The 15,326-nt window shown below is 43.6% G+C and overlaps 1 protein-coding gene across 1 annotated transcript in view; it reads left to right on the forward strand.

The window, feature by feature from the left end:
* Window positions 1–15,326, forward strand: part of zcchc4 (zinc finger, CCHC domain containing 4) — a 129,252-nt gene that overhangs the window by 90,192 nt on the left and 23,734 nt on the right. The window contains exons 8-9 of the mRNA XM_037682083.1: window positions 14,675–14,775; window positions 14,957–15,078. Coding sequence (XP_037538011.1) covers window positions 14,675–14,775; window positions 14,957–15,078 — 223 coding nt within the window. The remainder of the gene's footprint in view (window positions 1–14,674; window positions 14,776–14,956; window positions 15,079–15,326) is intronic.

Consider the following 15,326-nt stretch of genomic DNA (forward strand, 5'->3'; position numbering starts at 1 on the left):
GGCGCAGAGTAGGTGCTATTACATTGTCTGATTATACATTTGACCAATAGGTCATCAATGATCTCCTGGACAGGCTGGTGTGCTGCCAGAGGGATCTTGTATTGTCTGACAAATGTTGGCGGTGCGTTGGGTGGGGTTGGGATTCTCACTGCGTGGAGTGAGGTCAACCCACAATCTGTTGAGTCAGTTGAAAATGACTTTTCATATTTTAAAAGAACTTGGCGAAGTTTGTCTCTTTCTTCATCAGATGTCAGAGCGTCGGCTTGGGCGACCACCTGATCAATCTGTGATGAGACTGATAAGGGTTCTTGCTCCTTGGGGAGCTCCAACGAATCCCTTTCTGAGTCGTCGGGCCTGTCTATGGGTAAAACACCATAGGTTTGAGGTCCTTGGTCGACGTCATTGGTTGAGAAAAGAGCTATGGCCTGTGTTGGTTTTGTGAACCATACTGGCCCAGCTTCTTGACTCGGTACCAGGTTGTCTGGGAGTCCTCCCAGAAATGGAATGCCTAGTTCAAAATCATGAAAATCAGTGGAAATGAACCATCCTAGCATAGTGTTTTTTGGGATCAGCACCTCATCCATGCCTGTGTTACACACAGCAATAGATGTGGTCCTGGAGTCAAGACTCACCTGGTTCGTGGCTTCCACGGACAGTCCCAAGTTGAAAATATGCCTGTTTATGGCTAATAGCTTGTCCAGCTATGATGTGGATTTGCACCATTAGGTTAATCACCTGAGGTGGTACTGTGGTGGTTTGGTTGCTAGCAACCTGGCAGGCCTCTGGAATGGTCTGCCCAGCCTCAAGGTTTGCTGTGACTAGCACAGGAGGATCCTTTGTGGCTGGTTTTAGGGACCACAGCACCTTGTTGATGGTGTCCACGTGGACACCCAACCTTACCAAAATGTCAGAGCCTATGTAGGCTGCATGTGGTAAGTTTTGGATCACGAGAAACGGGTGAACCAGTTCTCGTTGGTTCCAGTTCAGTTTTAGGTTAATGACTCCTTCAGCGGTCATTACCTGTGAACTATTGGGAACTAATGGAAAGCGGAAAGCTTTTTTAATTAGTTCTAGACCAACGTGTTTGTGAACCAAGGTTTCATAGAAAGCTCGGCTAATTGCTGATTTATCTGTCCACAGAGACAGAACAGCATCGTTGGTGTGGGACCCTTGGATCTCTACACCTTTAACTACCAGTGGTAGGTAGTGTTTGGTGGACTCTGACTGCTCCAGCTCACAGAGGAGGCTGTCTTGTTGGGTCAGAGTTTGGACCACCGGGTGGGTCTCTTTGGTTTCACATGATGTCAGAGGAGTACTCACCGGGCTCTTGTCCTCGGCTGAGGAGTCCTTTGCGCCTTCCGCGGTACCTGCTGTTAGGCAGTTTGTGTTACACTCCGGAGGCATATCTATTGGCAGTGGTTTGCTCACTTTGGTCCACATCGTTTGATCACCATAATCTATAATCGCATCGAAGCGATTTATAAAATCCTGGCCAACCAAAAATGGGAATGAGTCAACATGAGACACATGTACCGGGTGGTACAGTGTCATTTTGCCAACCTGCATGTGAACCATTGCTACAGCTGTCAGGGTTGTTCTCTTCTCTGAGAGACCCTGCATTTCTATAGCACATTCAGAGAGAGGTATTATCCTGTTAACACCGGCAGCGGCTGTCCTCAGCTCCTCGAACAGTTTAGCTGACATAATTGTTATGTCTGCCCCACCGTCCAGAAGTGCTTCGTGTGTGAGGACACCTTCGAGTGTCACTGACAGGTACGCCTTTTTGGCGACCCCCCTTCTGATAAAGTTACACAGAAACCTCTTGGGTTTTTTCTGACGCTTCTTCATGCGTTCAGCCTTGTCTGTGTAATCTTGGTTTGTCTGAACCGTCAGCACAGCAGTAGCTGTTTCTGAGTGTTCAGCCTGCGATGACTCGTCATCGTTTGTGTGTGTGTTTACCCCCCCTTCTTCCGATGAGGGGTTGTTGGAGGCCACAACAGCAATGTCTTGGTGTGTTCCACCGACATCTGTAATGTTGTCATTCGCGCCCTCAGATGCAATAGTGATCACATCACTGCATAGTGCTCCTGGTTGGTTTCCCTTGTCAGTTTGTTTCAAGGTCTCTAACAACCTACGTATTTTCTCTGTCTCTTCCGAGCTCAGAGGTGTAGGGCCTTGTTTCTGGAACTTTTGTGATTTCTTTGCCTCGGTTCGCTTCGTCCGAGGTGGGGGACGGCTAGGTACGTCTTTTGGGGGTTCCTTTTTGGTCTTCCCCTGATAATATGGGTCACTTTGGTTCCCATATCTTGGCGTCCTACGCACACCCCATTTACGATAATCACGCTCATCCTCTGAAAGAGGAGCTTTTTTGTCCCAGCGTGCACCTTCATGACGCGGTTTGTTAGTTTGAAAAGACTGCTTTTTCTCGCCTTTTTTCGGAGGAGGCGGCGAAGCCCGCCGTCCCTCCAGTTCTAGGGAGTGGGGTTTAACCTTTACACTAGGAAACACTTCTATGGGCGTCTTAGCATGAGAACATGCCTCAAACACATTCACAGCACACTGTTTAATCTCATTGATGGATTTTTCTCTGAAATTTGCCATCATTTGCACTGACGTTTTAAAATCAGTGTGGAGATTTTTGCTGAAAACAAATTTAAAACCTTCTTCCTCCTCCATTCCGGTTTCATTTCTGTTACCAAAATAAGCTTGGAAGATTCTTTTGTAATAAACCTTTGGATGTTCATTCTTGCCCTGCGTGACCTTGTCAGCAGCTGGGAAACCAGCAGGTCCCGTGCAGGGGTCGTACTCTCTGATCAAAGCCTCACACAGAAGGTTGTAATCCTTTCTCGTTGCATCAGGTAGATGCTCGATGAAGGTGAACACCTCTCTGTCTGAAGTGAGCCTTATCAGACTGATCTTATCCTCAACCGTAGCATTAGGATAACCACTCAATCTGAACGCAAGATCTCTGAGGTACGCTTTTGTTCCAGTTGAGCCCATTGGTCCCGGTACAAAGCGTTGTACATATTTTGAGATTTTTTGCAAATCATCCATTGAAGGAGGAAGTATCAACGGTCTCTCTTGCATGTGTGGTAGTGCAAATTGGTGCAGGTCTGTCCCTATCACCCGAGATGAGGGTGGAGGTGTTTCTCTACCCACATGTGGAGGTGGCAGAATGGGATTAAGAGCAGGAGGTGCAACAACATCTTTCTGGGGTGATGGCGGTCGGCCTGGACTCTGACCTTGGTCTTCTTTGAGTTCCAGACAAGCTCGCCCCACGTCAGAACTTTTATTTGTTGCTGTGGCTAGTTTCTCTTCACAAGCTTTCAAGCGTTCCTGTGATGTTTGACATTCACCTTGTAAACGCACACATTGTTGGAGTAACGCCTCTTTTTCCAGTCTGCATTTGTCCAGATCTTTTGATGCGAGCTGCAACCCTTGTTGTAGCACACCGTTGTCTGAACACACAGCTTGGTACTGAAGGTCTCTATCCCTAATCTTCTCCTCAAATGAGCGAGCCTGTAATAACAGCTGATTTTTTAAGTGCTCCCTCACACCTTGCACCTCGACAGCACGTGTTTCATCAAGTTTAGACTGTTCCATCAATTTGTCAAACATCTCCTTTTCAGTTGCAATTGCTCTAGACAGCATGACATTTCGTGCAACCTGATGGTCCAATTCCTCTTTGAGAAGCAGAGAAATTTTTGCTAACCGTTCATGGCCCAGTTTTTTACTCTCACTAACCGTAGCTCCTTTTGCTAAACTTATCAGTTCTTCAGCTCTTTGAGCTTCATCAAGGTCTTCTAACGGTGCACCAACAATTGGATTTGTTAAAATACATAAGGCTGTCTGGATGACATCTTGGGAGCCCAAAAGGTCAATGTTTACGTCTTCTCCTGCCATCATCTTCTATTTAAAAATTAAATAAGAAAATGTATTGTTTTAGGTGGTAAAAATAAATCAGAAAAGTGTTCTTTTTCTGATATAATTACGCTTATTTAGTGATTTAGCAATTAAACGTGTATTATCTTTTCAGCAAATGAGTAAACTTTATCAACTCTGTGAATATCTGAACTGTACCTTTTAAAAAGTTTCTAATTTTTTATTTTGCACCTCCATCAGAGGAATTACCAGTGAATAAAAAAAATGTTTTGGTAAATGCCCTTCTGGCATAAATACCTTAATCACTTTTTAAATGCAAGATAACAGTAATAATTCAGCTTGAAGAACGTTTATTAACTCAAAAATGCGTCTGACAGAAATAAACACGTATAATTTCACCCAAAAATAACCTAAAAACGAAGTGAAACTGTGATATCAAGTTTTCACAGGAGGGGGCAGTATCAACCTTATTTTATTTTAACCCAGACACTGTTAGTGACGACCAGTAGGAGTCGCGATGACTTCCTGTGGCATCCGGTGACATCCGGTCGTTAGCTGTTAGCTTAAAATTAGCATCGGCTAGCGTTGTCCAAAAACACCATTTAATGACGGATTTCAAACTCAAACGTGGCAAAGTTTCAGCGATTAGGCTTCAAAGAAACGGAGCAGCGGATCAGAATGCAACTTTAAAGCGTTTTTCAACTTTAAACAGCAGATTGAAATCCCCTATGAAGACGAGCTTCATTTCCGGGTCACGTGACTGAATCTACCAATGACAGAACAGCAACGGGGTGTGTTTTACGACCCGACACGTCAGAGGAAGTGACGACAGACACGTCTCTCGTCCCTCCAGCGAATCAGAGCGTTTCACACGGCCGTTTTCAACCAATCACAGATCGTTTTTCCAGCTAGCGTGTAGCATTTAGCATGAACATTCTGTTCAACTTTTCGTCTTTTAAACTGTCAAAATGTACCATTTTCTGTTAAAAATGTAACGAATCAACTCTCAAAGCTTCACGGAGTCGGCGCTCCGGTCTTAAAAACGTCTTTCCAACCATTTAAAGCAACTCGTTCGAACTTATCAGAACCGAGCCGGACCAGAACCAACGTCTGGGTCACAGTTTAAACAGAATCCACGTTTCCACAGCTCATCAACTTTGTCACACACAACAGACGTACAAATTCAGCTTTAAACAGACATATTGATTCTCAACATTCAGCTTTCAAAACATCACTAGCTGCAAAACATAGCTGTATTTTCTCCAAGCGTCGCAGCTCAAAACGCTGCGTTTCACACAGCAACTCTGCACTCTTTTCATGCCAACATGTAAAATCAATTGTTACACGGATAACAGTCCATTTATGAAGCGTACGAGGCCACCAGAATGTAGATGAACATATTCTGATATATTCATAAATTAAACGGATTCTTTCATTTTTCTGGACTGAATAATAACGTGCATTGAATTTAATAAAATGTGGACGGAAACGTGTTTATCTTTGACTCACCAACGACAGTGGGTCATTTATTTAAAAACGATTTAAACACATCACACATTTACATTAATTTGGCAAAATGATTTCAACAACAACATGGCTAATTTATCAAGCTGTACAATTTGATTAACCATACGGTGATGGTTGAAAACTTCACAACAGACATTTCTGAAAATATCTGGAATAATTTCTAGCAGATAGAAGAGTTTAAAGATGGAAATTGAAATTTAAGTTGAGAGAAAGGATGGATGAGGGAAATGTGTGTGTGTCGGCATCAGAACGGCACTCTCCGGTGAGTTCCCAGCTTCTTCCCCGGTACACTTAGGTGGTATAAATCAACTCTTTTACCTGGAGGAGGTGATTCCACTGGTACGGAGTTCCATTTAACGCACCCTTTCAGCGTCTCCGTAGGAACAGCTGTGAATCGTCCGAAGTAGTGACGGTATTCCGTCCGACACAGGTTCACCTCTCGGTGGACTCACATGAGTGGAGTCCGTCAGAAGTTCCACTCAGATGTGGAAGATTGCATAATTCCCACAAGACTCGGAAGAGTTCTGGATCATGCCTGGACTTCTGGTCTCCCAGCACTGGAGCGGCAAACGACTGAAGCCGAAGCCTGAAGCGACTGGTTTGAACTAGGAAGTACCGACATTTAAAGAGTTCTATTTCCGGTTCATTTGGGAGGTTCTTGATTGGTCAATATCGACCAGACAGGGGTGTGTTTTTGTGACGCAAGAGGTCACTAGGAGTCAGAAAAACAGAAAGTGTTTTGGAACAGATTGAAAATGTTTTTAGAGACAGAGAGAGGAATATTTAGGCGAGTTGGGGGAAAACAGGTGCCAGCCTCTATATTTACGTCTGAGAGGATTTAAAAACATGATAGTTCGTTCCAACAACTTGTTTTGCGTTTGACTCCAACCTTGGACCAACTTACACTTGCTCATTCAAAGACAGAAAATCAGAAAATGCATAATTACAGACCTTAACATGATTTCTACTTTGCATGAGGATTAAAAATCACTAATACTGTTTCACAGTTAATTAAAAATGATTAGTTCACTGCAACATCTAAAAATGGTTTGAACTAAACACACTTTGATTATCAAACATTTGTAAAATAGTAATGATAATAGAAAAGAGAGTGTTCTTTCAATTGATCAGTGCAGGACACTTAAAAAGTCTTCTGGATGGACTTGATTTGTGTTTCTGGACTCAAATCAATGAAATACAGTTCTTGTTCCAGGCAGACCCTCAAGGCCAGATTTTGACCTGAGGCGTAGTTCACTACAGTGACCTTGGGCAGTTCCTGTTGGATCTGGGTCATTGGCCACCTAGATAAAGGAACTTGTTTGTTTAGCTTTCTATAGCCTATGGTAAGTCTCCACTTACCATTTGGTTTCAAAACTGGCCATAAAGGCGCAGAGTAGGTGCTATTACAATGTCTGATTATGCCTTTATCTAAAAGGTCATCAATGATTTCCTTGACAGGTTGATGTGCTGCCAGGGGAATCTTGTATTGTCTGAGAAATGTAGGCGGTGAGTCTGGCGGAGTTGGGATGCTCACTGTGTGAAGCGAGGTCAACCCACAATCCATTGAGTCAGTCAAGAATGTCTTCTCATATTTCATGATAACTTGGCGGAGTTTATCCCTTTCTTCAACAGTCGTCAGGGCGTCGGCTTGGGCAACCACCTGTTCAATCTGTGAAGCGATTGCTAAGGGTTCTTGATGTTTGGGTAGCTCCAATGAGTCCCCTTTTGTGTCATCAGACCTGTCTATAGGTAAGACACTATAGGTTTGAGGTTCTAAATCGACATCATTGGTTGAGAAGAGAGCTATGGCCTGCGTTAGTTTCGTGAACCAAACTGGACCAGTCTCTTGACTCGATACCAGGTTGTCTGGGAGTCCTCCCAGAAATGGGATGCCAAGTTCAAAATCATGAAAATCTGTGGATATCAACCATCCTAGCCTTGTGTTTCTCGGGATCAGTACCTCCTCCGTGCCTGTGTTACACACAGCGTCAGATGTGGTTCTGGAGTCGAGGCTCACTTGGCTTGCGGTCTCAATGGACAGTCCTAGTTTGAAAAACGTAGGAGATGGTTGAAAGTACACCTGTTTAAGGCTAATAGCTTGTCCCGCCACAATGTGGACTCGTACCATCAGGTTTGTTACCTGAGGTGGTACTGAGGTGTTTTGGTTGCTTGCAACCTGGAAGACCTCTGGAATGGTCTGTCCAGCCGTAAGGTTTGCTGTGTCTAGCACAGGAAGATCCTTTTTGGCTGGTTTTAGTGACCACAGTACATTGTGGCTGGTGTCCACTTGGACACCTAAACTTACCAAGATGTCAGAGCCTATGTAGGTTGCATGTGGTAAGTCTTGGACCACGAGGAATGGGTGTACCAGTTCCTGTTGGTTCCAGATCAGTTTCAGGTTAATGAATCCCTTCGCAGTCATCATACGTGAACTGTTGGGATACAGTGGAAAGCGGAAAGCTTTCTTGATCAGAACTGAACCCCAATGTTTCTTAACCAATGTTTCATAGAAAGCTTGGTTAATAGCTGATTTATCTGTCCACAGCGACAGTACAGCATCTTTGGTGTGGCATCCTTGGATCTCTACACCTTTAACTACCAACGGTAGGTAGTATCCGGTGGGCCCTGACTGTCTCAGCTCGCAGAGGAGGCTTTCCTGTTCAGTCAGAGTTGGGTCCACCGGCTGGGTCTCTTTGGTCTCACATGATTTTGAAGGCGTACTTACCGGGACTGTATTCTCTGCCGAGAGGTCGTCGGTGCCTTCTGTGGTGCCTGCTGTTGGGCAGTCTCTGACTGTCTCAGGAGACATGAGTATTGGCAGGGGTTTGCTCACTCTGGCCCACATTGTCTATTTACCATAATCTATAATCGCGTCAAAGCGATTTATAAAATCCTGGCCGATCAAAAATGGGAATGAGTCAACCATAGACACATATACCGGGTGGTATAGTGTCATCGCGCCAACCTGCTTGTGAACCATAGCTATAGCTGTTAGGGTTGTCCTCGTCTCTGCGAGGCCCTGCAGCCCTATAGCACATTCTATGAAAGGTATGTCCCTGTGAACACCATTAGCGGCAGTTCTGAGCTCCTCGAACAGTGTGGCTGACATAATAGTTATGTCGGCTCCACCATCCAGTAGGGCTTCATGTGTGACGACTCCTTCAAGTGTCATCGACAGGTAAGCTTTTTTAGCGACCCCCTTTCTGATCAGGTTACACAGGAACCTTGTAGGTTTTGGCCGACGTTTCTTCTTACGTTTACCTTTACCTGTGTAATCCCGGTTTTTCCGAACTGTTGGTACAGTTGCTGCTGCTCCTGGGAGTTTGGCTTTTGACGGGCTTCCGTCATTGATGTATGAGATCACCCGCTCACCGTGTGTTGAGGGGCTCTCAATGTTTGTAACAACAAGGTCCTGGTGGCTGTCCGTGACAGCGGCAACATTGTTGTTCGTGTCACCCTGTTTTGACTGAACCGTTAGCACAGCTGTTGCTGTTTCTGAGGTTTCAGTTTGTGACAGGTCACCATCGGTGACGTGTGATTGTACCCCCCCCTTTTTCAGGTGAGGGCGTGTCAGAGTTTACAACAACAGCGTCTTGGTGACTGTCTGTGACAGCAGTAACGGTGTTGTTTGTGTGCTCTGACTTATCAGCAACGATGTTGCCAAACAACGCGTTAGGTTGTTTGTCCGTGGCAACACCTTTCAACAATTCCAAGAACCGACGCACACTCTGTCTCGTCCAAGCTCAGAGGTCTGCGGCTCTCTTTCTGGACCTGCTGCTGTTTCTTTTTCCTCTCAGGCTGTTCAAGCCGACGTGGTTGGGAAGCAGTTCCCCTCCTCTGGGGTTCCCAGTGGGATCCCTGGTTGTATGGGCCACTTTTGGTGCCATACTTTTTACCCTTAGGGCGTTCGCCCCCCTTCTGGTACAATCTTTCATCCTCTGGTTTCTTGGGAAACCATTTAGGATCTCGTCTGGACCAGGGGGCACTCACCTGTTGTGGTTTAGCTGCTGGGAAACCTCGTTTCCTCTCGCCTTTTTTGAGAGGGGGAGCCGAAGCTCTCGTCCCTTCCAATTCTAGTGACTGGGCAGGAATCCTCTCACCTGGGAACACCTCAATGGGTGTTTTGGCCTGTGAACGGGCTTCAAAGACATTCACAGCACAACTTTTTATCTCATTGATGGATTTCTCTTTGAAATTAGCCATCATTTGCACTGACATTCTTATGTCAGGGTGGAGATTTTTGCTGAAAACAAACTTAAACGCTTCCTCCTTCTCCATTCCGGTGTCATTCCTGTAACCAAAATAAGCCTGCAAAATCCTGGAATAATATGCCCTGGGGTGCTCATTCTTACCTTGCATGACCTTGTCGGCGGCTGGATAACCGCCAGGTCCCGTGCAAGGGGAATACTCTTTCATAAGAGCAGCACATAACAGGCGGTAATCCTTTCTTGTGGCATCAGGTTGACGCTGTATGAAGGAAAACACCGTCCTGGTTGAAGTGAGCCTGATCAAACCTACTTTATCCTCAACTGTAGCATTGGGATAGCTTCTTAATTGGAAGTCAAGGTCGTTCAGATAGGCCTTAGTGTCAGTTGAACCCAACGGCCCTGGCTCAAAGCGTTGGACATATTTTGCAAATTTTTGCAAATCCGAAATCGAGAGCAGAGGCTGAGTGATTGGTGTTGTAGGAACCAAAAGGGCACGTGGAGGTGAGTCACTAGACTCACGTGGAGGTGACAGAAGGGGATTAAGTGCAGGAGGTACAGCAAAATCCTTCTGAGGTGGTGGTGGGTGGCCTGGACTCTGACTTTGTTCGTCTTTGAGTTCCAGACATCCTTGCCCCACGTCAGAAATCTCATTTGTTGCTGTGGCAATTTTTGCCTCACAGGCTTTTAAACGTTCACGTGATGTATGACATTCACTTTGTAAACGCACGCCTTGTTGGACTAACGCCGCCTTTTCCAATCTGCACTCGTTCATAGCTTTTGATGTGAGCTGCACCTCTCGTTGTAGCACATCATTGTCTGAACACAGTGCTTGGTACTTAATCTCTCTTTCACGAAGCTTCACCTCATATGAGTCTGCTTGTAACGACAGCTGAGCTTGTGAGAGCTCTCTCTCACGTTTTAAGTCATTTTCCCATGTCTCCTTATCAAATTTAGACTGTGCCATGAGTCTTAGATATTCCCCTGTTTCGCTGTTTAACCTTATTGCAAGGTCTTCAGCTTTGTTGGCCTCAATATAAAATTTAGCCTTTAGCAAGAGTGCCAATTTAGCCAGTTGGTCATTGCTTGACTTTATTATGGTTGCAGGAGTCACACTTTCTGCAACTTCCTTCAGCTCGTCCAATAACTCTGTTGAGTTCATGCTGTCCACCTGTTCACCATATGGATGTAAGGATTCTGTTAGCAGCGTTAACGCTCTTTCTAACCAGTCCTTCTCCTCACATGGAACAAAATCAGTGTTTGTTAAATCTGCCATGGTAAACCACTGTTCAGCGCCTCTCTGGTGAAATAGTTTCACACTTAGAGTTTTTAACAGGTACATTTTTTTTTTAATGAGCAGTGAGATTCACACACTATTTTAGCTCTGGGTTCAATCAACAGTACAGTTATAAGCAAACTTTGCAATAAATGGGTCCCTGTTAAGGTCTTAACCCATAAATATTGTAAGTAAATGCCTCCTTCTGGCAGTGTTACTTAATTATGAGCTTAACAGATACCATGAACCAGGGCTTTTCAGTGTTATTGTACTCAAGTGCACTTAAAATTAATAAACCTGCAATTTTTCTAAAAGTCTGACATCAACTTTAGTGTTCAAACGCTTTTTAAGCAGTTTTAATTTACCAGAATTCGCTATTTAAACAGTACACAGAAACCAGGCTTGATTAACAAAAAAATTATTTTTAATGAAAAGCGAGTATTCAGCTTTCTTTCAGGAAAACTGTTATACTCCTTTTTCAATAGCAGGTGGCAGTGTAAGCTTACTTTTACCAGTAGGAGGCTTGTGACAACTTCCTGTGAACCGTCCTGTTGACATCTGGTCGCTAGCCTTTAGCTTCAATGTAGCAACGGTCGAGCACGGTGCAAATCAACATTTTATGGACGGTTTTAAAGCTTTTAAACGTGGCTTATCAACAAGCACGCTTTATCTGCATGAAAACATGAGTATTAAGAACAGTGTCAGGCTTTATTTAGCGTTTTAAAACACAAAGGAGGACTCGGTTAAAACGAGCTTCATTTCCTGGGTCACGTGACTTTTCAGACACGTGCACATCGGATGTGGGTTTTACAATCTGACATCAGAGGGAGTGGATGCACAGAAATATGTCACAAGCTTCTCAGCGAATCAGAACGACCCAAACAGCGGTTCTCAACCAATCACAGCCCATGTTTACCTGCTCCAAGCTAGTAGTTAGCATCAACAGTCCGGTCAAATTATCGCCCATTAAAACTTCAAAAATGCACATTTACTGTTAAAAATGTAACAAATCAGCATAAAACAGCATCTGAGGCGGCGCCCAGCTTCAAACAACGTCTCATCCATTCAAAACACGACTCGTTCAGTCCAATAAACAAAACCGAGTCGGACAGCAGAACCTCCCGGTCATGCTACAGTTTCAAACAGAATAAAGCGTTTTTCCCACTGCATCCAGCTTAGTTACACAAACAGATTTACACCTTTCAGCTTTAACAAGAACACATTGACGTAATTGCAGCTTTCTGAACACCACAAGCATGACTTATCATGTCCTTTCAAGTTCAAAACACAGACTCCCATGTGCCAACAAGCAGTGTTATCTCAACAGCACAGATACTCATGTCACAGAATTTATATCTCTTTAGAAACCTGTTCGGCCACCAAAATGCAGAAGGTGGGGTTTTAAACAGGGGATGGAGGATAATTTATCTCTTTAGAGACCCGTATGGGCCACCAATATGTAGTGCTGTCGAGGACAGCTTTCTGACCCTCCACTACTAATTATTTAAATATAACGGGTTCTCTCTTTTTCGAGTTAAATTTTAGCCATGTGACGAGGTAACTGTGAGAGGAGTGTTTAAATCAGTGACATGAGACGTCAATTTCCTTTGACCCATCAGAATAAATGTGGTCATTTATTTAACAGATTTAAAATTTAACATCAAAACATGTACACGTGATTAGCTGATCTGGTTCTGATTAATAAAACTTGGCACGCTTCACTAATAAGACAACAAGACATTTCTGAGGGCATCTAGAGTACTGGCAAAATAGAATAGTTTAAAGGAAGGATGGGTGAAGAGAAAGATGGGTGAAGGGGAGGTGTCTGTTTTGTTTACCAGAATTAGCACGCTTCTTTCAACACCAACTCAAACATCCGGTACACTTAGTGCGCGACAACTCGTGACGCCTCTTTACCTTTGCAGATGATGGATCAGCTCCGGTCTAGATGTCCCTTGCACGCTACCTTTCAGCGTCTCCGGTAAGAGCGGCTGGCCATCGTCAGAAGTCGTGTGGTTTACTCCGTTAAACAGAACCAGCTCCCTTCGAGGTTGTAGGGCATTATGCCCGGGTGAGTTCACAGCGAGGCTGTGGGTCCGTCAGAGTTTCCACTCAGGAGTGGAAGACTCCATCAAAGACTGAGTTCAACTCAGTAGACTGCAGAAGACCCCAACTCGACTGAAGACTCAGAAGACGACTTGAAGACCAGAAGTTCCAGGAAGTGTGGACGTTTAAAGAGTTCTCGCTTCCGGTCACTTCAGGACTTCCTGATTGGTTGAAACAACCAACAGGGGTGGTTCCATTGATGTCAGAGGGTCACTACAAGTCAAGAGGACAGCAGGAATGTTTAGGAACTTTTAGTACAGACAGGGAAATGTTTTGAGGAAGTGAGAAACTTTGCAGGTGCCAGTTGCTCTTATTTACTGTCTGCTAGGTTTAAAAACAATACAGCCCGTTCTAACAACTTCTTTCTGACTGTCTCTGACTTTTGACCGACATCACTACTTCTCATTCAGACAGATGATCAAAATGCATAATTACTTTGTAAATAGACATTTAACTTGATTACTAATTTAAAAGAGGATTAAAAAAATCATTAATACTGTTTCACAGTTGATTTAAAATAAGTGGTTCAACATTTAGAAATGGTATGAACTAAACACACTTTTGATTTACCAAGATATTGTAAAATAGTAATGATAATATAAAAAGAAGAGTGTTCTTTCAATTGATTACTTCAGGATACAATTAGAAAGTCTCTGGATGAGCTAATTTGTATTTCTGGATTCAAATCAATGAAATAACAGTTCCTGTCCCATGAAGGTCTTCAGAGGCAGGTTTTGGTCAGAGACCGAGTTCACTACAGCGGTGACGCATAATAGATACGACGTATATGGCAAAACTACATATTTATGGGTTTTTCCACTTTATTAGACATATTTGGACTGATGCGACTTATAGGGCAGAGCAATGTTTACGGCAGAAAATACGGTACATGACACAATAGCATGCCATACATTCAATATTTTCAGTCAGAATGAATGAAAACTGTCATATCTCAGCCAAAAAAAATTTATAAATATGGGAAAAAAATCCATAAAGCGTTGTTTCGGTGTATAAGTCGCAGGACATGCAAATTATGCAAAAAAAATGCAACTTATATGGCGAAAAATACGGTAATTTGTTTTGGCAGCTGTCTTGAATCAAGTTGACACACACAGACATCTCCATCTTTGCTTCAACAGTGGGCTATAAGACATAATTAGATTTTATAGATAAACTTTGCTCATTTCTAACAATTTCAAATAAAAGCAATACTTGAGCAACATCGGTCAGTGAGGTACAGCTAACTTGTGTCACAACAACAATCATTATGAACCCCTCATGTTTGAAGTTGGGCAAAGGCTGTCATCTCAAATTTGACATGTTAGGAAACTTTTGGTACAGAGGATTGGTGTTATTTGATGGTACATGCGGAGCTCATCCAGATTTAACATGCTAATGGGCTGCTGTTGTTACGCTGTATTGTTTTACATTATTTGTGTTTAGCGTATATCTTATATCTTTTAGCATACCATTTGGCGTTTGTTTAGCATATATCAGTATATATCTTAGACCCTTATTTACATTTTCTTTTTATACATTATATTTTGCGATTTTTGGGTGTAAGTGGGACCCTGTTTACATAATTTCATTCCACCTCATCTACCACATGTGATGTGAATGACAATAAAATTGACTTGAACTTGAAAAGGAATGTTCTCAAATGCTTTTACGTGTTCAGGTGACCGGAACATTCAGATGGCTATGATTTGGATCTTTCCGTATTTCTTTGAGTCTCGCATCCTGGAGTGTCTCCCCTCTTTCACCATGTTGGACTACCAGGTACCACAGCAGGACTGTACATTATCAGGAATACCTGTTGGGATTTATTGTTCACTGTCACAGCCAGTGACAGTGAATGGCTGTTGCAACAATGTGAAGTTCCCAGTTTGCCATTTCAGGCTATTCTAATGGCTTTGATTTTGTACCTAATTCAGTCTTTTTTGATTATGTCTCAAACCAGGTGGACTATGACAACCATCCTCTGTATAAACAAGGGAAGACGGGCAGGAGGCAGTCTCCTGTCAGACTTTTCACCAACATTTCACCCAAACGCATCATTCTGCCTAAAGAGGAAGGCTACAGGTATCAGTACACACACTTAAATTCACAACTAACAGGGAGAACAGCAGATCTAGTACTTGGTCTTTATGTCTCATAGCAGTATATTCCGTGTGTGTGTGTGTGTGTGTGTGTGTGTGTGTGTGTGTGTGTGTGTGTGTGTGTGTGTGTGTGTGTGTGTGTGTGTGTGTGTGTGTGTGTGTGTGTGTGTGTGTGTGTGTGTGTGTTTGTGTGTGTGTGTGTGTGTGTGTGTGTGTGTGTGTGTGTGTGTG

This window comes from Nematolebias whitei, chromosome 1 (genome assembly GCF_014905685.2).
Source record: "Nematolebias whitei isolate Nwh7 chromosome 1, NemWhi1, whole genome shotgun sequence".
NCBI classification, from domain to species: Eukaryota; Metazoa; Chordata; class Actinopteri; order Cyprinodontiformes; family Rivulidae; genus Nematolebias; species Nematolebias whitei.